This window comes from Anolis sagrei, chromosome 2 (assembly GCF_037176765.1).
Source record: "Anolis sagrei isolate rAnoSag1 chromosome 2, rAnoSag1.mat, whole genome shotgun sequence".
Lineage (NCBI taxonomy): Eukaryota > Metazoa > Chordata > Lepidosauria > Squamata > Dactyloidae > Anolis > Anolis sagrei.
Genome location: NC_090022.1, coordinates 223,015,160 through 223,038,711, shown reverse-complemented (window position 1 = coordinate 223,038,711; position 23,552 = coordinate 223,015,160). Strand labels below are relative to the sequence as shown.

At 38.8% G+C, this 23,552-nt stretch overlaps 1 protein-coding gene across 2 annotated transcripts in view; it reads left to right on the top strand.

The window, feature by feature from the left end:
• The window catches only part of CEMIP2 (cell migration inducing hyaluronidase 2), an 84,123-nt gene that overhangs the window by 34,226 nt on the left and 26,345 nt on the right, over positions 1-23,552 (top strand). For both annotated transcript variants that reach the window (XM_060762211.2, XM_060762210.2), the window contains exons 5-8: positions 9,355-9,521; positions 11,407-11,595; positions 19,967-20,136; positions 20,608-20,817. In XM_060762211.2, the coding sequence (XP_060618194.2) occupies positions 9,355-9,521; positions 11,407-11,595; positions 19,967-20,136; positions 20,608-20,817 (736 nt within the window). The remainder of the gene's footprint in view (positions 1-9,354; positions 9,522-11,406; positions 11,596-19,966; positions 20,137-20,607; positions 20,818-23,552) is intronic.

The following is a 23,552-nucleotide window of genomic DNA, read 5'->3' as shown; positions in this document are numbered from 1 at the left end:
ATAACAGTGAAAAACTTTTGAATCATATTTTGAATCAAAGGGAGGGAGGAACAAGAGTTTTGTGGTACATACCGTAAGTTTAACCATTTCATTTCAGCAAAAAAGCTTGTGCATTACAACTCAATTTATGAAAGTGGCCTATAATCCATTAAATTTTATTCTGAAATAAATTTGTTGTTTCAAAGATGCCAGAAGATTTCCTTTCTCTTGCCTCCCCTTTTTATACTGAACGAAGGCTATTACCATCTCTTTAAAAATGTTACAGTGAAAGGCAATGTATTTTGGAAATGTGTCACAGGAAGATAACATTTTCATCTCCTTCCTGCCAGGGAGCAAAGCTGCAACAAGGACTAGCAACATGAGTCCTGCTTCTGGTTGTTCTGGTGGCAGGAGTTTCTTTTAATATCATGAATGTTAAATGCTGCGTAGTACTGAGGCATGTCTGATACAACACTGGTCATCTTAGATTATATCTGGATGTCTAGTATGTGAAATCAGAAACTACAAAATAACCATAGAAAGACAAACCTAACAGTAGAATTTTTGACAGGATGTGGGGACTTAAGACCAGTAGCTATGGGAAACTTCTACTGGATATTGGTGTTTCTGCTAGAATTAGCAACCAACCCACCCTTCTGCACCCCCCCCCCTTTCCATCTCCAGAATTGTTCCAGAGGGTTACAAAATCCACTTGAACAAGTTTTTATTATTGTAAGAAGAGGAAAAGTCTGACTGGTGTTGGATACTGAAATATGTGACAATTTGCAAGGAAAAACAAACTCTCAGTCCTATTTTTAAAAGTATATTATTTTCCAATCTCAGTTCTTTGGCAGTACATTTTAACAACTAATGCTATAAAATTAAATTCTTTCCCCATAGAACATGAGGCAACCAGTACTACCTTAGTTGGTCTTCAGTTCCCCTCTGAACATATACCTGCACAGCCGAAAATGGCAGATCAATTTGTGACATGTGATTGTATCCATGCAGTCTCAGAAAAGTACTTGCATAAACCCTTCATAAACCCTTTTAGAATTACATTCCTTTCATGAAGGATCTTGAAAGTGTGCTGTACCTGTTGAAATTCCTTGGTTGGCTTGCATTGTGTTCTGAAATGGCATTAAAGGTAATTGTGAGAGAGGAAAGAAGGGAATGGAATCCAAGCCTATAGATGAAACATGCTGAGATTGATTTACATTCAGCTTTCAGAGATCATCTTGGGAAAGCTTTATTTAAAGTATATTTGTGATTCCAGTGGCGCAGGAGGTTAAACCACTGAGTTGCTGAGCTTGCTGACTGAAAGGTCAGCAGTTCGAATCCAGGAGTGGGGCGAGCTCCTGCTGTTAACCCCAGCTCCTGCCAACCTAGCAGTTCAAAAACGTGCAAATGTGAGTAGATCAATAGATATTGCTTCGGCGGGAAAGTAATGGCGCTCCATGCAGTCATGCCAGCCACATGACCTTGGAGGTGTCTACAGACATCACTGGCTCTTTGGCTTAGAAATTGAGATTAGCACTACCCCCTAGAGTCAGACTCTATTAGACCTAATTTGAAGGGGAAACCTTTACCTTTTTTATTTGTGCTTAAATGGCAGGTTGCATCCAGTTGTATTGGTTTACCAACCGAACTGGCCTCACTTGAAAATGTATTCTCCTCCTATGCAGCACCTGTAAATATACCCAAAGGATTGGGGAGGAGGGCATAGAGGCAAATGGAGGTGAATGGAGTGAGAGAAGGAAAATTCTAGTTGCATGAATGCAAGTCTGCTGATGTGACCTTAATTGTCATCTTTCCATATTTCTCCTTGTTTCCGAAAGAAAGAAAGAAAGAAAGAAATTCCCCCTTGTTTAAAAAAGAAACCATTTTAGTACAATAAAAATATACATACAATGAAATGACATCCACAAAATGCATTACTCAGAAAATACCAGTGACCAAAAGTCTTCATCATCTACTTAGTTATGCATTTATAATAAAGTAGTATCACCTGGCTTGACCCCCACAATCTAATTTATTGGCCATCAGCTACACTGAAGGAAGGAGACCTGCTCTGCTAGTGATCGAGACACAGTAAAATGACATTTCCATATCTTTCCTGCCACCGAACAAACCTGTAAAGGGAGCTTGAAACAGAGGTTATGCCTCTGATAAGCCCACCCTTGACTTGAGGAGGTGGAAATGGATTGCAAGTATTGTGTGGCTGATGTCTGGTAAAGTAGGGTTGGGAGGGCAGTTAGATTCATGGCAATAGTACTGTAATTGTGACTACATAGTGATCATGAATATGAAGCAGTTCTGGATGGATAACCAGGTTGCACATCTGTAATTATGATGCTGAATTCCAGCCAATACCATAAAAACAGAATGAAAAAAGATTCCAAAATCAACAACCCATAAAACCCACAGAACCAAGAGAGAAGCCACAGTGAAAGAAAAACAACTTTTAAGATATTCATAATTAGGGGACTGAGTGTGTGTGTGTTCAACTAAAGGCCTTCTGAAACAGCCCGGCCTTGGCGCAATGCCTAAAACTATAAAGCTTGCTTCAAAAGGCATGGTGTTTCTTTACATAACCTTTATGTAACATTTCCTTAGCTACCCATGGTTTCGGAAGATGGATAAACTCATTTTTTATTATTATTTCAAACGTTTTATTTTAATGTGTGTATTAACATTTTATTTGGCATCTCTGGATTTTACCAAAAGGTTCTGATGCTCTATTTTAGCAGAGTGTTGTGTTTTAGGATTCTTGTTTATTGAATACTCCTTTTTTACAGTGGAAAGGCAGGGTAAAAATGGTTCACATATGTGTTTGTTTATCATATTTGAAGCATAAGGAGACAGAACTATATGAACATAAATGGGACTACTAGTACAGAGATGTTGCATTATGTTGAGTAGAGTTGTCTTCTATGATCTCAAGCTTTCTAAATTCTTAAGAACCAAAAAAAGAACCTGGAGACAGAACTGTTTTTATGTTTTTGCAAATAAAGATGAGACATAGCCACCATATCTCATAATTTTATGTATAGGAATTCTGTACTTGCTGCACTTAGAAGATTTAGCCAGCCAGTTTGCATTGTCTGTCTTTGAACTTACTCTAAAAGTAAACCATAGGGTTACAACATAAAGGCTTGATATTTTTTACCCTCTCTTTTCTGTCCCCGCTTTAATTTCTATTTTCCTTCCACTATTTTTAATTAAGCTTTTTCTTTCTCAGAGAATTAGAAACTCCCATTCAATATCCTATCCTATTAATTCAGTTCCTGTTCCTATAGCCACTCCACCCACCTCCCCAAACACAGGCTCTCCAGTATCCAGTGCTGCTTCTCAAATGCCAGGTTGTCCTTTTTGAGATGTTTTCTGATTCTTCAGGAGACTAGCAAAGAACATGCTCTGAAGCTCCATTTGTTTTCACAGTGCCCCTATTAATTTGTTATGTGATGTTTTCATACAAAGGTATTTGCAATGTCAATGAATAAAGTGCAATATTCCCATTATTTACAATGAATCAAGCAGATGAAGTCAAGAGCAATTATAGGACAAGGAGGAGGACTTTGAAAGGTCACATGTGTTTTACCACTTTGTTTATAGGAAGATCACATGTTACATGTGTGACAAAATCATCCCTTTTAATTATTCTAATATCCTGTATCATATTATGGTTAATTGGAATGGAGCAAATGGACCTTAGAACAGCCATTACTGGTCAATCACTTCTCCTTTATTTCTTCAAAATACAATATTCAAGAGGGGAAACACCACATACACGTATTCACCATGCATTTTAACCAAATGTGGGTTGATTAGTTTGAAAAAGGCAATTGGACGGACCGGAGTGAACTGCAGCTTCAGTCCTGCTGTAAAGGTTCATTGGAAATCCTTTACTTATATAAGGTTGTTTTTGTACACACCTCTCCTATCTCACAGTCACCTTTGCCCAATATTCCTGTGTTTACAACATTCCTTTTTGTTTACAACATTCCTGTGTGTATGCCAGAAAGATCCCGACTTAGCAGTTTTCTTTGCTTCACTTGCCAAGTCTTCAACCCCATAATGCATTTTGTTCAATTCCATCTTCTATTGCAGTGGTTCTCAACCTGTGGGTCCCCAGGTGTTTTGGCCTACAACTCCTAGAAGTCCCAGCCAGTTTACCATCTGTTAGGAGTTCTGGGAGTTGAAGGCCCAAACATCTGGGGACCCACAGGTTGAGAATCATAGTTCATAGTTATTAGTTTTTTTTTCCAATGCCACTAAGTAGCTGTGTGGGAACATATGTTTTTTTTAATGGTTGTAGATGTGCATGTTGAAAATTCCCAAGAAAGGTAGCAGACTAACCACCCCCATTATCAAAAGGGATAAATGGAGGGTAACCGCATGTTTGCTGTCTGCCAGTCTTTTCTTCCTACACTTGGGGTCAAGTTGAAGGTGTGGAAGAATGTTACAAGGTGCATTCTACAACATTTTAAAAACTCACACTTAAATCCATGTTGCTGAAATGGTGATAAAGAAACAAAGCCATAAAGATGGTCTGTAAAGTACTAGGATATAGCTATAAAATAAATTTGAGGACAACAAAATGGCAAGCAAGCATATTATGTTACATATAAGTGATCCAAAATTTGCAGTAACGGGTTGAAAGCAGCGTAGGTTGGTGTGAAGGATGTGAGCGTGCAAAGAAAAAGGATCAGAAGCCACAGTAACAGCTCTGTGCACATTTACATTTCCTCTCTTTACAGTTGTCTGCCTCTTTAGCTTTTCGTTATTGCTCTTCTTTTTCCTCTCCATTTTGGTCTCAGCTCATTGCTTTTGCCACCCGTCTTCAGTTCCACCCGTGAGGCAACCCTACTTTACAAGCCATTTTTTTCATGTCAGGAATGACTTGAGAAAGTGCAAGTTGCTTCCGGTGTGAGATAATTGGCTGCCTGCAAGGACGTTGTGCAAGGGACACCTGGCTGTTTTATGTTTTTACCATCCTTGTGGGAGGGTTCTCTCATGTCCCTGCAATGGGAGCTGGAGCTGACAGAGGGAGCTCAACCTACTCTCCCTGGATTCGAACCGCTGACCTGTCGATCAGTAGTCCTGCCGGGCACAAGGGTTTAACCCACTGCACCACCTGGGGCTCTAAAGCCATTGACAAAAAGCACTCTGGAATGGGACTGATATAACCTGGTTAGGATTTATCTGGAGCGCTTATCATTTAGACATTTGATAGGAGAACCAACCTGGGCTAAATGAATAGGAAATCTAAAAGGTTCAAATGAATAGGCAATAACAAGTTTGTAACTCAGTGCTAGACTGTTTCCCATGCTTTTATTCTCAGCTGTGAAGGCTCCCCCCCAAACTGAAGCTTTGTCTGTTTCCATATAAGCTCATCTTTAACAGTGCAAGGTTGGGAAATCAGGCTCATCAGATTTTCTTGGGTTGCAACTCCCATAATTCTTCACAGTTGGCTATGCTAGTTAGGACTGTTGGCAGTCATAGTCCAATATCAGTGATACCTCACATTCCCTAGTCTTGTATAGTGGAATTGGGACTGGAGTTTCTATGTTTGTATCCATACTATGCTGTGCCCATATCTTCCTAGAACTAGGAGAATTTAAAATGCAAAACAGAAATAATTATGTCTCTGGTAAGCATATCTTTGAAGTACTTAATCATGATTTCTAAATGATATGGTGTTGAGTAAAGCCTTATTCAAGGCTGCCAGTCTGTTCAACTGATGATAGGTTTCCTGGTATTAATAGAAGTAAGAGTAATTGGTTTTTTAAAAACCATGACTGCTTTTAATAAGGTGAGGTAAGCCTCAATCTTGAATCTGGAGAAATTGCCTCGAAGCTCCCACTTGCAGCCTCCCCCTTCTTTCCTATTAAAGAAGAAAATATGATAACGATGGCAGAATTAATATTTTTTGCCCTGAAAAAACCCCCGCTGCAATACAGAAAATGTGCATTTAAATCATTTAAATTATTTTTGAATATCTTAAATAGAATCAGTGTTGCATGAACCTTTCCATGGCCACTGTCTTAAACTGCAGTTTAACTGATAAGTTGCAGCTGACAGAATCTGGGATTTGTAGTTTGGTGGGGTACTAGAGCATTCTAGAGCACTAAATGTAGCCATAGCTACATTGTAGCCATAGCAGTTAAGTGGGATCAAATTGCATAATATATAAAAAAAGACTTGTTTCTTTCTGTCTGAACCAGTGGGTAACCACCCATGCTATTCGTCCTTTCTTGTTGAAAATTGTTTGCTGACCTTCCCTTGTATTCCTGTTTTGTGGGAGTATGACATAGGAGCTGCTGGTAGGAGGCAGAGCTTGGACTAAGACCACTGTAACTGGAAAATTCTTTTGAAATCTCGAAAGTAATTCTTTCAAGCTCTGGATAGTAGGTACCATTTCCCTGCCCATTTTCATGTGGAATGTTGTGAATTTGCTGCTGTGGTGTTCATTTAAGTAACTGTGTTTTTGGAGCTCAGCCTTCCACAATTTTTATTGCTTTCCTCTTGAACAAGAAGAAAACTAACACCATCAATTGTATGTCCTTTCCACACAACAATCCTATATCATGTTTACTGTATAATTAAGTGCAGGAAGTGACGGGTGAATCTTGCTCTTCCCAGTAGACCAGTGGTTCTCAGCCTGGGGGTCCCCAGGTGTTCTGGTGTACAACTCCCAGAAATCCCAGCCAGTTTACCAGCTGTTAAGATTTCTGGGAGTTGAAGGCCAAAACATCTGGGGACCCACAGGTTGAGAATCATTTCAGTAGACTAAAGATACACCTACACCAGTGGTTCTCAACCTGTGGGTCTCCAGATGTTTTGGTTTTCAACTCCCAGAAATCCTAAGAGTTGATAAACTATATTGCCGAAGGTTTTCATGGCTGGAATCATTGGGTTGTTGTAGGTTTTTCGGGCTGTATGGCCATGTTTTAGAAGCATTCTCTCCTGATGTTTTGCCTGCATCTATGAGCCACCTACAACAACCCAGCTGGTTAACTAGTTGGGATTTCTGAGAGTTGTAGGTCACAACTCCTGGGGACCCACAGGTTAAGAACCATTGACCTACACTGTAGGAATAATGCAGTTTGACACCACTGTCATGGCTCAATGTTATGGAATCATGGGATTTGTAGTTTGGTACCAGCACTCTTTTGTAGAGAAGGCTAAAGATTTTGTAAAACTACAACTCCTGTGATTCCATAATACAGGGTCATGGCAATTAAAATGGTATCAATCTTCACTAGTTTTAGTGTATGCTCCATGAAAATAAACAGTATTTCCTAGATTGTCCTCATTAATATTTTTTCAAATTTGATCACACTGTAAGGTTACTTGACTATGTTGGAGTATGTGCAAGGCATCTGGATCAACATCCTATCAAAAACTATTGAGAGCATTGGCCTGTATGTGATACAGCTGTAGTTGGCATTTCAGAAAGAACTTTGTCCAAACTATGTATGTGCTGGGTTTTTTCTCAAAGCTTGCACACAACAGAATGCTTACTAAAATATAGCAAGCAACAGTTTTCTTGGATCTGCCTGTGCTCCTTAAGTTTAGCTCACCCATTTTGGAAGTCCGAAATGAAATAATTGCTGGAAATGTTGATACCATTTGGCATGCGACTTGAAGGAAAAGAAGGGTAGTAGGAAGAGAATGAAATCCCTTGACTTTGGTACTGTCAAGTCCTGTCTGGTTTAGATTAGAGTATGAGGAGGGAAATGGGGAGTAGCCAAGAAGGCATGAATCGCAATATCAGAGCAGTATAGTTTTTCAAAGCAGGAGTTACTGAAGAGAGTGCAGGGGTGGATCTTGGCTTGTTTTCTGACCTTGAGTAAGTGATTTATGGAGTGTCTTAAATGAAGGCTTTATGCCAGCCTACTTAAATAACCAGCTGCAGCCCTGGCAGTCTGTTGTCAGCAAGTCTGTATGCACTGTAACTATCCCCTTCCCATCACTTATCCTCATTTCAAGCCTATCTAAGACCTTTCTTAAATATACAAAGACCCACATTTTAATTCTACCATGGAAGGAAATTTTGAAGTAATTTTTCATAAGTGTGGCACAATAAATACTATATATTCTCATGTATAAGCCAACCTCATATATGACTTATACATAAGGGCATTTGGGGCCTGTATATGTTTGGTCTGTTGACATATGGCATGAATTTCATATGAGGAATACACAGAAGTTGTTTGGTCAGTTCCTTCCTCAGAAATATATCCTACAGCACCTGTTACTCATTGATGGTCTCCCACCCAAGTGTTGGAAATAGCAACCTTCTCAAGCCTCCGCTAGTTATTTGTTATGTATATAATTCAAATAGCTTACTGTATTGCATACGTGTATATTGGTTTGCAATTTTACCTTAACTCTTTGTTGTGGGAGGGGCTGCAGACCATGTTATCAAAACTGGGATTGTTAAGGACTCAGACTCCATTTTAGAAACAGTTTAGACTTAAACAGTAGAGAAGTATGCTTAGAGACTTCAGTAGCAACAGAAGTTTGCTTTCAGATGCCAGCAGGAACAGTATGCTTTTAAGAAGATAGTAGAAACAGTACAGTTTAGCAGTTAGTTGAAACAGACTACAGAGATTTAAAGGTAAATATATTTTAAGGGAGAGTAGATATTTTGAAGCAATTAAAAAGAACACTTCTAAAACTCTGCTGAATATGCATGCATTGGCATATCTTTGTCCCTAACAGTTCAAAGACATGCCTAGGTACATCAGTTTAACAGCTGAGAGGCCTAATTGCCTTGCATGAATGCCATTTTCTCAAACGGTTATCTCTCTTAACAGGTCATGCTTTTACCAAGAGGTTATGGCATCATTTTTCAAAAGGTTATGACTCCTTACAAGGTCATGCCTTTCCAAAGATCAGAAAACCTCCAAAAGGTTATGGAGATTTCCATTTTTCAAAACCCAAGTAGTTACCAGGGCTGACCCCGCTTACGTTCCAAGATTAGCCAGCATCTGGTGCCTTTAGGTTGTGTATTTTGGCATATCCATATTGGAGTGTACTAATTGCAATACCTTCTTTTTACTTCTTAGAGAAACCTGTGTAATATAATGGTTTGAATGTTGTACTAGGACTCTGGGACTGAGGTTCAAATGTCCACTCAGGTATGGAAACCCCCTGGTTTACTTTTGACTAATCATGCTCTCTCAACCTAAGAGGAATGAAATGGCAAACCTCCTCTGTATAAATCCTGCTAGGAAAACCCGTAGGAGAGGTTCACCAAAAATTGGAATAGACTTAAAACCCCATAACAAAAACAATTTGCTCCTTTGAAAAAAACTCTACTCTAGGGAGGGCTTTGTGTTTATTCTTGTGTTTTATTCTTTACAGGCAGGCCTGGGCTTTAGTTGGTGTAATTGGTGATGAAGAGTCATCTTGTAATGAGTCGGTGAGAGACTATGTGAACCACAACACGGGGAAAGCTCTTGCTCAAAAAGAATTTGTTACACTGGATGGTCAGAGGTTTGCTGTGAGAGCTTTCAGTGAGTGGCTGGATGGTAAGAGCATAGTTTTTTCTTTCTTTCAAATTTTCATCTGTCTTCTGCAGCTGGAACTGCTTAACTCTGAATGTATCTTACTGCAGTGCATTTGTGTTTTTCATAGTATGCTTACAATCTGGTTTGAAGCCAGAGGTTCAGGGACCTCCAAAAATATCCAGAAAAAATGTAGACTATATTTTTTTTATACCTGTGTTTATAGGCCAAGACAATAAAGGATAGAAAGTAGAAAGCATATACTGGCTTGCTGCTAATGAAAAAGAAAATTCTCCTGCTTTGTACATGCTACAGTTTTGCATTAATTCCCTTTTTGGTTTCTCCATTAAATAAAACATCAGCATTTTAAAAATATACCTTAGAAAAGAGTTTCTCTAGGAACTGCCTAGTAACTCAGATAGACTGAAAAAAATATGTCCTTGCTCTGAAGTGTTTACTAGCCACAGCAACTGGAGTTGGTTAAGAAATACTTTTCTGTGTACATAAGAGTATAGCAATTGCAGCGTGTCCTTAGCCACCTTCTTAGCTTTGAGCAGGAAAAGGAAACTGTGGTCTTGGCAACTCTGCCATTAATGTACTGGAAGAGTAATTACCTGGCACCAAATCTGTTTTAGCAAGAGGTACATTCCTATTCTAGTCCATCTAATTTGGAAAAAAAAAGGTTGTTGCACTGCTGCCTGGTAGACACAAGCAAACTAGAGGTTCATCCCTTAACGGTGTTTCATATCTGGCCACGGTCTAGAATTTGTTTAGGTATAGTCATGCTGGATGATTGGCATGACTATAATTCTCTTTGATAATTTTCTAGTTCTTCCAGTGCAATTCTGTGGGAATCTTGTGATATTTTTACAATGTGTATGTGTTTTAATTATTCTCTAACCCGCCTTGAGCCACAAGGAGAGATGGGTAAGAAATAAAATTATCATCATCATCCAGGAGAAGTTGACCACAGAGTTATGCTGGTAGACCTAGAAATTCTATATAATTGCTTTTTCGAGTAGAAAGAAAAAGCAGAATTTTTATTTGCGGTTTTTCACTTTTCATGTGCCCCTAACTCTAGTGGATGTGAAGGGTTGACTATAATTGTTTCTATGCAGTCTTATCGAGGGAAAATAGTCTGGTCCCTCTCCTGTTGTGCCCAGCCTGTCAAGAGGAAGGTGAGATATAAATTACTTAAACAAATGTGTTCTTTCTGGTTTATTTAAATTTTGTTCTTCATGTTTGGGGAGTCACCTAAGCATGAAGAAAAGCCTCCATGTTCTCCATTTTTTGGCACTGGATGCTAAATTTACTATTACAATAATTAGTTTTTGGGAAGGTGACATCAGTGAAGGTCCAGGTCATGAGGCAGAGATAAATGATATACTTTCATTTCCAGCACTATGCCATTATTTTGATCTTGTAAATTTGGTTTGAATGTGTACTTAATCATTTTAAGGGAGCTGGGTATCTTTTTAGGCCAAAGAGGAAAAGGTGATGTGACAGCCATGTTTAAATATTTGAAAGATGTCATATTGAAGATGGAGCTAGCTTGTTTTCTGCTGCTCCAAAAATTAGAATATGAAGCAATAGGCTTACACTATAGAAAACGAAATTCTACGTAAAACTTCTTGATGGCAAGAGCTGTTTGGAATATGTTGCCTTGGAGGGTGGTAGAGGTTTCCTCTGGAGAATTTTGAACAGGGACTGGATGGCCATTTGTTGGGAGTGTTTTGATTGTGTGTACCTGCATGGCAGAGTGGAGCTGGGTTGGATGGCCCTTAGTGTCTCTTCCAGTTCTACTATTCTGTGTAAACTACTGAGCATTTGTTAAAGCTGTGTCAAAACACAGGTCCTAAATATATAAAATCACAAGAGCATTATATATGTATATATGTATTGGTTTAAGGTGTTCCAAAGTGGGGTTTTCAGATTGAAGCAGTGGATGGAGTGATACTAGATCTCTCAGAGGATGTTAGCAGCTGGAAGCCAGAAGACCAGATTGTTGTTGCAAGCACTGATTATTCTATGTACCAGGCAGAAGAATTTAGCCTCCTTCCTTGTCCAGAATGCAGCAAGTACCAAGTCAAAGTTAGAGGTAAGTACTGAAAGAGAAGCAAAGGTAAACAAAAGGAGAAAGCTTTGTATTATGATTTGTGGTCCTGCCACTTAGTGTTGATGCATTATATTTCTAGTCCATTGACTTTCTAACTATGAGAGCCTTTTCAGCAGCGGTAGCATCTAAAATTGACATTTGGCCCAGACATTGTGTACACCATTGTCTATCAGCGGGTACTTATGAAAGAAAGCTTCTGATCCCATGTTGTGTAAGAAATGTCATTTGATTCCAATCTGTTGGGTTCATCTTTTTGTAGGGTCATTAACAATGGCTTTCCTTTATACTGAGCAATTTTCTAAATACTTTACTTGCACTGTTTTGGGGTACTTACATTTCTGTACTACACAATATTTCCAGACCATTCACAAAATAAATCTTCAATGAGTCAAAGGGTGAAAAAATGCAGCAGTTGAAGAAACAAAAAAGCACCTCAATGACTGCACAGTGCCCATTGACCTCAGTTTTAGCCACTTTATGGAAATCAAGGGACCTCCTCAGTTCTGCCCATTGGGATAGCTGGAATAGGACTGTTTGAATTGTCATGAAGTGGACAGGGCTTTGACAAGAGAACCTGCCACATTAATAAGGAAGTCTTCCGCAGCACTCTGGAATCAGAAGGAATCCTGCACCCTCTAAAGCTTTAATAAATTTCTCATTTTTTGGAAATAAAGACTTGGTAGAAAGTATTCTCACTGTGACAAGGTGATAGATGTAAATTCCCCCACCTACAGAACACAGTGTTCCTGTCACAGATACTGAAAAATCAAAATCAGTTGTGTCCCCTGTTGCAAATGTTGGACTGAGGTTGCGTTTTGAACATCCTGATAGTTCTTGTGACAACCATGAAGTTTTGTGAAGTCTCAGGTATATCATTCTAAGCATAGCATAGGATTGGGAACTCTTTGAATTGCAATAATGAGTGTGCTCAACGCCAAACATGAAGACATTGCTGTCAGCTCATGCAAGCATACTGATAAGTAGTTATGAGGTGGGCATTACAACAGCATACTCCCTAGTCTGTTTTGGATATCAAATCAAGATACCTAGGCTCAAGATTAGCATTCAGTTGGACAGAAAAGTGGGAAGAGATTGAAAAAGAGAACACCAACATTGACCCTTGAGTCTATCTTTCTGATGCTTCTCTGAGTGTCAAGGAAGGTACAGCTGGAAGAGTCTAATCTCCCATTTACATCTCAGAAATGTATTCAGATTGAGTATCCCTCAATGGGATGCTGTATTATTCATTTTTATGCCAATTTGTACTGTGTTTTATTGATTTTTAAATTGGACTTTTTTTGTAATTTGTTGTTTTTATCTTAACTGATGTTGTCATTGTTTAATATGTGGTGTAATTTTAGCTCTCTTTTTATGTGTTATGACACCTGTATGTGCTTCCGTAAGCCGCCCTGAGTCCTTCTGGGAGATGGTGGCAGGGTATAAATAAAGTTATTATTGTTATTATTAGTAGTAGTATGATTATTATTTACCCATATTCCAAAATGCACCAAAATTCAAAACCGTCCATAAGGATACCTGAGATAACTTTGCTTACTGGCAGTATAATGTATGCAAACTTGGTTTCATGCACAAAACTGTTAAAATATTGAATATAAAATTATCTTAAGGCTATGTGAGATGAGGGGTAAATGAAATATAAATAAAACTGTCTACACATGGGTTCCATTTGCAAGATATCTAATTATATATACAAATATGGGGATTGTATAATCTGAAAAGCAATGTGAAATCCAAAGCACTTTTGGTCCCAAAAACATTTCAGATAAGGAATACTCAGTCATATTGCCCTGCCAACTGAAGTGCAATCATGAATTATAGTTATTTTGTTTTGTACCAAGCTTTCATTCAACAACAGTTCCTGCAGACCCAAGAACAAGCTGGTAATGCAACCAAGAAGCATGATCTGTTCACACTACGCAAGTTGTTCAATAAATTTCCAGGATGTGTATGATCCCTAGATTAAGAAATATCTACCTATCCATAAATCTTAATTAGGTGCTAACAGGTTATAAGGATGGGGGAGAATGCTATTCTATCAGGCAAGGCATTGGTTCTGGCCTTCTCTGTTGCCTTGGTATAACATATAGCAGGGAACAAGTACTTAACAGGTTTACATGCCCCACTTGATCTTCTGGTTGTTGATCTTTTCCTTTTAGAATTACTATCCAATCTTAACCCTAAAAATATTTTTCGGGGTCACTGTTTTGGCCATAAAGTAAAATAAAACAAAATCTACAAAGGAGCAATACCTCTGGTGACCAGCCAAATGCACAAAACAAAATATATTCAGGGGTATTGGCCACGCAGAAAAATAAAACAAAATCTACAAAGGAGTGATACCTTTAGTGGCCAACCAGATGCACAAAACATGTTATGCAAGTTTTTTTAACTGCATTTCATCAAGAAGAAAATATTAATTTTAATGTCTTTCTCTTTATAGCTTGCATGATCTGTTTTGTGCATTTTTGTTGGCATCACTCCTTTGATGATAAAGATATTGCTCCTTTGTGGATTTTGGATTTTCATTTACTTTATCCACTGTTGAGACTAAGTAAACTTGGAAGCAGATTGTGATTCAGATGCTTGATATGTTACATTTCTTCTTAGGTTATGGCTTAAAGACTTCGTCTGAGAAATAGAAGTATGATGCAGCATGGTAATGAGATAAATCACTTGGAAAAAGTCAAAGGGGAAATTTCCCCGATGATTTGTCTGTGCATTCCAGTGTTGTTGAGTGGAAAGGGGCTGCCCTCTGAAAAAACCAAGTTTGAAGCAAAACAATCCCCTTATGACTTTGCATCATAGATCACTATGCTTTGGACCTTTAAAATGTGGCTGTTTGTTTAAATTAATGATATTTTAAACTTAGGAGATCCATTGGGGGTGGGTGGAGGGTGAAATCAGAATGATGTTAACTGAGGATAGCCACAATGCACACTGTGATATGTTGAAGCCTGGAGTTATTTGAATACAAAAACTAGATGGGAAAGTTGCCATGGAAATAAGAAATATTCTAAATAATTAAGTGGGCTGGTGAATATCCAAAAGGGGATTTGATTACATTGACATTGAAGTACTGCTTAATTACTATTGAGAAAGAATGGTAGAATTATCTTGCAAGAAGTTGGGCATAATTTGTGTAGTCTTATGAGATAGTCTCATGTTTCAATAACTACTTAAGATATGTCCTCTTTCTTGTCAAAAATATACATTTATATAAAACAGATTTATTCTAACTTCACAATTATGCTTGTTCTAAGTACACAATGGCTAAGTAAGCTATCCTAGCAAGCCAGAGATGTTGCATTCCTGGAGCAGATGATCTAATGTTTTGAAAGAAGAGATGTAGTAATGAGCGATTTTATCTCTCCTAATACTGGTAGGGTTAAACTCTGCCAAGAATGCGAAGTCCAACAAATTCTTCACTTGCCTTCCAGGTAATTTCATTGTCCTGATAGTAAATAAGGCAACAAGATGATTGGCTGTTTTAGAGCTGATCCTAACAAGCAGTGATGGCTTGGTTAAAGGGATGGAAGTGTTGAGATCCCAAGGTGGAAGTAACTATGTTCTCCTGGAGTTTACTGCACAATAGAAAAGGGAAGCCAAGCAGAGACTTTGAGAAAACTGATTTCAATAAATTTTGGATGCATTTACACTGTAGCATTAATGCAGTTTGACACCACTTTTAACTGCCATGGCTGAATTGTACCACTGCCCTAGAGAGAAGGTATGAGAAGAGAACTATTGTCTTGGTAGCAGTTGGCTACTTCTCAGAAATCATTTCATTAGAGACTGGTGGAAACTTGTGACTAGTCATGTTAAGGGACTCTAGTGAATGCAACTGAGAGTACATGGTTGAGTGTCAGGGAGGAATCTGACTGCCCAAATGTGAGTGGTGGCTAAGGAGAGCTAACTGACAGAGGCAGGGACAGGCTGGTGTAGCACAGGAATTCAAGTTTATGTGGAGGATTCAGAGTTCTGAGCTCTGTTATTGGGGAGTAAGGTACAACTCCTAGAATCCACGAAGTGCTGGCTGGAGGATTCTGGAAGCTATAGCCAGAAAAGTAACTTTTCCATGATTTGAAAGGAGTACATAGCATACTGGTCTGAGAACTGCTTGCATAGAAATTCTTCTTCTTCTCAAGGTCTGTGCCTTTAGTACCATATGAATCCTGAGTATTCTCCAAGGGGAACCTTTATGTATGTTGCCCCTTCTGCTTGAAATACAGCCTCTTCATCTTACTTGTGAAATGTTATTCTCTGCTTCTTTTAGTCCTCTGACTTTAGCATCTGCAGATAACTTGTGCCAACTCTCTCCCATGAACAAGGAAAGGCAAGCAAATTATTCCCATATGGCAGCAGTTCCTCAGCTTTCTATTCCTTTAATATCCAGTTTCCTTCAGTGTTCCAAAAATCTGTCAAGAGCCTCATCTTTTCCTACTTCTCAGGCATGAACAGTCTTGCTGGGCTTTGATGCAAGGAATCAACTTCCCTTGAGCTGTGAAAACATGCAGGGTTTTCCTTGTTATCCTTGTATGGGTTGCATGCTACTCGCAGCTAATGAAGTACAGATTGAGGAACCCTTATCTGAAATGCTTGGAACCATAAGCGTTTTGGATTCCCCCCCCCCCCCCCCCATATTTTTGAATATCTGTATTTGAACATACGTCCATAATGAGGTATCTTGGGACCTACATCTAAGCACAAAATTCATTGATGTTTCATATGTACCTTATACACATTGTTTGATCAAAGGTGAATCTATCACAGGAATTGTTTTTGGAAGGAATTGTTTGGATGAGTTTTTCCTTTGCCTTTGTCAGAGGCTGAGAGAGACTGACTTTGTCAAGGTTTCCATCAATAGGAACCCTGTTCTCCAGAGCCTAGTTCAACACTCAAACCACTATAACATGCTATACCAACACCTACATGGCTACATAGGTCTCATGGGACCACTGTAGCAATGTTGTTGTTGCTGTTGTTCATTCATTCAATCGCTTCCAACTCTTTGTGACTCATGGACCATCCCAAGCCAGAGCAGCCTGTCGGCCATCACCTCCCCCAGCTCCTTCAAAGTCAAGCCAGGCACTTCATGGATACCATCCATCCCTGTAATCCATCCATCCATGTAACAATGGAAAGTGCTAAATTCATGCTTTTAGGAATAATTATTTGGAAACTAAAGTGTTTGCAAAAACTAGAATGAAGAGCACAATTTCTTCTTTTGGATGCACCATCTGACTGTTCTTTTCCATACCTTGAAGCCAGTATGCTAGTAAAAGGAATGTTTACTATGGCATATGCAAATGTCGATGGAAAATGTTTCATTATGTAGAAGAAAGATGAACAGAGTCCTCTGAGGATAGAAGCAGTTTGCATTTTTAATATGGAGGGGAAAGTAAGAGAATTCATGAAAACAATACAGACTAGAAATATGGTGCAGAAATAATTACACACTTAAATATCATAATATTTAGCTCAAAATTATTACTAAATACAGCTATGAGACTTATAAATCTGTTTAATTTTTTCAGCTATTGAATAGATTAATGGTATTAACTTACCCTCCTTCCGAGTGTCCTGTTCTAGCTTCCAGAATTAATTTTAATGTGCATAAATTAGGAATTGGAAAGACAGTAATTTATGGTGCCATATACATTTAACTTCAACTAGTAATACAATATAATTTTAGATGATATGTTTGTTTTGTTTTATATACATAATACACCTACCGTCTCTGCCTCTATCATATTTCTTCTTAGTTACTCTGGTTTCTCTTTAGAGTGTATTTATTATTTATTTATTTCCTTCATTTCTACCCCGCCCTTCTCCCACAAAGGGACTCTTTTGCCTTTTACTAACTAAGGAAGGGGAAAATACAAATGGAATATAGTCCTCAGCCAGTTGTTTCTCTCCAGATCCCATATTTTTCATAAAAGGGAAATGCAAAATCACCCTTAAAATTCTCCATAGTGCCAGCAAGAACAGGGCTATGCAGTAAAATGCTACTAGCGCAACACCTGGACTAAGTGAAAAACTGAAAATTGACAGAAGGGAAACCTTGAAACATATGAGTGCAAACCAGAAGTAACTTCCATTCACTTCCAGTCTCATTTTTAGATGAAAATGCAATAGTAAGACTCATTGGCAGGGTGAAATTTTCCCTTTGCTCCTGCTGTTGCCCATCCCAATCTAAAGTTATATAAAACAAAAATGGTGCAGGTTTTCTCTATTTTTATCTAGTTCTAAAAGGGTGTGTTTCACCCAGAATGAAGAGAGTTCTAAGGAACAACTGAATTTAATATTTTTAAATGGGAGAATAGCCCATGTCTATTCAATCCTCCAAAACTTAGTTTTGTCATTGTCATCAAATCATCACAGTACCTCGTAGCACCTAATTTAAATGTTTGTAATAACAGGTAAGGGTTTCCACTTGACATTAAATCTACTTGTGTCCAACTTTGGAGGGTGGTGCTAATCTCCATTTCTAAGTTGAAGAACTGGCATTGTCTATAGACACCTCCTAGGTCATGTGGCCGGCATGACTGCATGGAGTGCTGTTGCCTTCCAATCTATTGATCTCACATTTGCATGTTTTCGAACTGCTAGGTTGGCAGAAGCTGGGCCTAACAGCAAGAGCTCACCCCACTCCTCAGATTTGATCTGCCAACTTTTCAGTCAGCAAGTTCAGCAGTTCAGTGATTTAACTTGTTCTGCCACCAGGGGCACCCTAAAAATGTTTGCAATGGGGACCTAAATACGAGTTTATTTAGTTATGCATGAAAGAGTGAATAATTTTAGCATTTTCTTCTCTACTTTGTGACTAATTTTGTAGAATTTCGAGCTCTAACAGCTTGTTTGGGAAAAATTCATTTGAGCAAAAAACGTGTGGGTTTTTGGGTAGAAAATGTGGTTTCAGGCTAATATCACACATTTTGAACACTTACATTTTTCAGAAAACATATAAAGGCAAGTTGTGTAGAAATCTGTGAAATTTTGCCAATTGTGTAAAGTTGCACAGATTGCATGAAACTTCTGCAATTTTCCCATATGGAAATGCCATGTGTAGTTTTGCTGCATCTCAATGGCTGAGATCCTGCATTGTCATATGATTTTAGAGCTGTACTGTCATTCTAGCTTTGAAGCATTTTCCTGGTACTTAGATTTTGGTGCTTCCCTTCAACAAAAATTGTAAATTGTAAATTTAGTACAGATACAGTATATGTGAGTGAGAGTTGGCATATCACAGTATCTGGTTAAAATTTTGCCTCTGCTATGATCTTATGATGGCTTTAGGAAAGCCCTCTCTGTTTCTCTCTTTCCTCTTTTCAGCCCTGGGGCTTTGAAGTCCCCCCCCCCCCCCATCCCAACCTTATTTCTCACATAGGTAATGTGGAGGACAATAGTACATTTTTTCTTCCAAAATTGTTATGATTGCAGCTCATAGGAATTGCTTAAGTGCTCTATGCAGATGTTGTTCATGATGATGATATGCTTAAAAGAGACAGCTCTGAGTGATTATATGGAACTGTAGGAATTGAAAGGAGAGAAAACCAAACAAACCTATTGCTTGTTATTCACCTAATGATTCTATATCTAATTTTAGTAATTTTTTAATGACTTGAAAATTGCCATTCATTGTTCGTATGCTATTGTTGCATAATTAGTAGGGGGGGAAAATCAACATTGTCATTACAGCCTTTCCAGACTCCCCTGTACATTTTGTTTTTCCCCAAGTCTCCTGCTTCAGCAGTGAGTTTCCTCTGTTCTTTTTAGTCTGCTCTCTCTCAAGGTTGTTGCTGTAATATCCGGAGAAAGTTTCCTTTTTGGGAAAAAAATGTTGTGTGTGTGTTAGAGGGAGAGAAAGCATAAAGAGATTTTTTGGTAATTTTTCAAGGACAGTTTTAAGGATAAATAAAAAAAATGGCATAGAAGTGCATCTTGCCATATAAAAATGCATACAGCAAAACTTAGTATGAATAAACAGAAAACTTTAACAATATTGATAGGCCAAGCAGCTTATAAAGTAAATGTAAAACAATTGCTATCCAAAATGATAAATGAGTTGCTTCAGGATGACTCTACAGCTCTCCTTTTTGATGTGAAAGATGGAAGGAAACTGGGTTTTAGGGGAGAAATTGTTTCTTCCCTGTCACAGCTGTCTGACAATATTTTTTTTCAGATCACCAAATCCTTATGAGCCAGTTAATTAACCAATTCTGTATTAAATAGAAGCCAGAGTAATTATTGAAAGTTGGCAGATTGTCTATATATGTGATAGAGAAGTATTGACCTTCTTGTCTTCCTTTCATGTATTTTCTTTTTGAAATAGAAACTCCTCAGTTCCACCATATCGGAGAAATCATTGATGGAGTGGACATGAGGGCTGAGGTTGGACTTCTCACCAGGAATATCGTAATAAAGGGAGAGGTAGAAGATTCCTGTTATACAGGAAAAGAGTGCAGATTCTTTAATTACGATACTTTTGGTGGACACATTAAGGTAGGAGTAATTCACTAATAGCTTCCTCTCAATTTCCTGTTGTGTGTGTCCCATAGCTGCTGTAGACATGTGGTGGCCTTCCTGCCTTTCCTTTATATGCAGTCAATGTGTAAGATACTAATCCCATGAGGGTTTGTGTGTCAAGCTATTTAACATTACTACTGTTTGATGGATTGTGAATACGTGAAGCTGCTTTTATACCAAATTCCCATTCTAACCCACTTTGATTGGCAACAGGTCTTCTGGAATCTCTTGCCTGACATCCTTTTTATTAGAGCTCATGGGGATCAAACTTGGAACTTTGCTCACCTACGGCATGTGATCTGCCTATTGTTCTGGTTTTCAACACAGGATTTCAACACTTTCCCCATTGTATCTATGAAATGGTTGCTATAGAGTTTGTTGAATACACAACAGCTTGTCAGTCTGCAATTAAGCACTTGGTTGAATTACTCATTTCTTCTCTTCCAGATTACGAAGAACTTCACATCTGTTCATCTGTCCTATGTGGAACTTAAACAAATGGGTCAGCAGGTGTATGGTGCTTACCCTGTTCATTTTCACCGTTGTGACGATGTGGATGAGAAAGGAGGGTATAACTACAGGACTTACATAGAAGGCCTCTCAATTCATCATTGTTTCTCCAGATGTGTTACTGTCCATGCAACAAATGGCTTGTTGGTAGGAATAATAAATAATGTGAAATTACTGTTTAGAAATGGGAGTTGGAAAGAACAAGCATACTTTTGGTTGGATCCATTGAAAGGCCAAAATAGAGTTTCCTAGACCATTCTCCCATATCAACTCATCAAGCCACAAGAGATCTTGAGGTCCTGCTAAATAGAGTTAGATGTGGGAAAGAGTGAGAACATCTTTCAAACACTGGGTAGAACTATGCAAGATAGAGCTCCTTCCATTCCTTGAAGGCAGATCTTGGATCCAACCCATTATTTTTCAGTATCCTTTTGTAAAAATTGGGGATTTCTGGAACCTTGGCAGAATTATTTTGACTAAGACATGCATTGAGGTTGTATTAACAGCAGTCTACCAGAGATGAGAACTTTTATGACAAAAATAATAGATGTTTTGATTACGAAGAAGACAGCAAAGACAGGGTAGGAAGCATTAGTTAGGGCTTTCTATTTTCCATTTCTCAACTTTTCTATCTCCTTTTTCCAAAACACTGTATACCTTCTTTTCTATTATTCTGTTTTCTTTTCTCTCTCCTTTCTCTTTTTACATCATAAAAATTAGACAGCAATGGAAGACGAAGATGTAATATGTTAGAAATTCCTGTGTTCTATATTCACTCTTGTACCCATGATGCAGACTGTGGCCAGGAAATCAGAAGACGCTTACTTCTTGGGAGGAGAGCAATGTCCAGTCTCGATAAAATAGTGAAGAGTAGAGACATCAGACTGGCAACAAAGATCCGCCTAGTCAAAGCCATGGTATTCCCTGTTGTCACCTACGGATGTGAGAGCTGGACCTTAGGGAAGGCTGAGCGAAGGAAAATCGATGCTTTTGAGCTGTGGTGCTGGAGGAAAGTGCTGAGAGTGCCTTGGACTGCGAGAAGATCCAACCAGTCCATCCTCCAGGAAATAAAGCCCGACTGCTCACTGGAGGGAAAGATACTAGAGACAAAGTTGAAGTACTTTGGCCACATCATGAGGAGACAGGAAAGCCTAGAGAAGACAATTATGCTGGGGAAAGTGGAAGGCAAAAGGAGGAGGGGCCGACCAAGGACAAGATGGATGGATGGCATCCTTGAAGTGACTGGACTGACCTTGAGGGAGCTGGGAGTGGTAACGGCCGACAGGGAGCTCTGGCGTGGGCTGGTCCATGAGGTCACGAAGAGTCGGAGACGACTGAACGAATGAACAACAAAACCCATCTCTTATACATTTGCAATAAATTATATGGGGAAAAGAGTCTGTTAACAGTGGCCTTGAATTAAAACCTTACAGAATGAGTTGAAGGCATGATAACACTTCATAGTCTAATTTTGAAGAATAATGGCTACAGTATCTCTTTCCTGTTTTTTCTGTTTCCTCTTCCTTCCTCAAATACAAGAAACTTCTTCAATCTGCATCATGATTAGCATTGTCTTTGCACCAATGTTATGCTTGCCAGGATTAGCTCCAAACTGCAGTATTGAACCATGGTTAAAAATAAAATTACAGATCCCTTGGGCAGGCAGTATTAATCAGGCTTACCACTGAGCAGGAATCATTTGCACATTTGGGAAAAAGCTAGTGAGGCACTTCTGACCACTTTTTTTTCTAAATAGAGCATTCATGTTGAGTTATTAATCCTTATCTCTGATATTAGATGTAATTATCATGACTGCATAGCCATTGTTGTTCCCTCTGAATCGGGAGAATTAAGTTGAGAATTAACTTTGTCTAAGCAGATCTCTCTCAGTTTCTGGAAGTATTATGACTGTGACTTTTGAAGTTAGCTATTGCTGTCTGGTTCTGATGCCCACTGTCCTTCTTACCCTGATAGTTGGTTGCCCTTAGGAATCTTAAACCTTCAGGGCACCTCTCTATTTCATTCGCTTGCTTATATGAAGTAATGGGCTGAGTATTGTAAGAAGATGTTAACCATTTTAGAATTTTCCTTATGGGATTAAGCTTTGAATAGCATCCTTAAAATCAAGCAAACTGCATGATCACCACTAGTTTATAAGACTGCATATATGGGAAGGGCACCAGTTTGGGTTGCTGAGGCAGTTTTGTTCCCACATTCACTACTGATAATAGAGTTAGAATGACATGAGGTTAGTATTTGAGCTTTGGCCATTTTTTCCTTTATGTTAATTGTTCTGGAAGAATATTCAAAATAAATTCCTCTGATTATTGCCAGATATCTATAGATAGGGAGCCCCCAGTGGCACAGTGGGTTAAAGTGCCGAGCTGCTGAACTTGCTGACCGAAAGGTCACAGGTTCAAATCTAGGGAGTGACATGAGCTCCTGCTGTTAGCCCCAGCTTCTGCCAACCTAGCAGTTCATAAACATGCAAATGTGAGTAGATCGATAGGTACTCTCCCGGCGAGAAGGTAACAGCGCTCCATGAAGTCATGCTGGCCACATGATCTTGGAGATTAATGCTAGCTCTTCGGCTCAAAAATAGAGATGGGTACTGTACAGAAGTGTTTATTATAATGGTGTGATTATAATTGTATTTATGTTTTACATTGGTTGCCTATGGCTGGAGCGGCCTAGCTGTGAGATATATGTTGCCATGGAAACAAGGCAGAAGAGGAGGTGGGAGGAGCTTAGAGAGAAAAAGGTTTAGAAAGTGACACTTAAGTTCAGTCAGGAGGAAGAGACCCTGAGAGAGTAGCAGAGTCAGATAGGGACTCTGAGAGAGTAGCAGAGTCAGGGAAGAGACTCTGAGGAGTGAAGAAGTG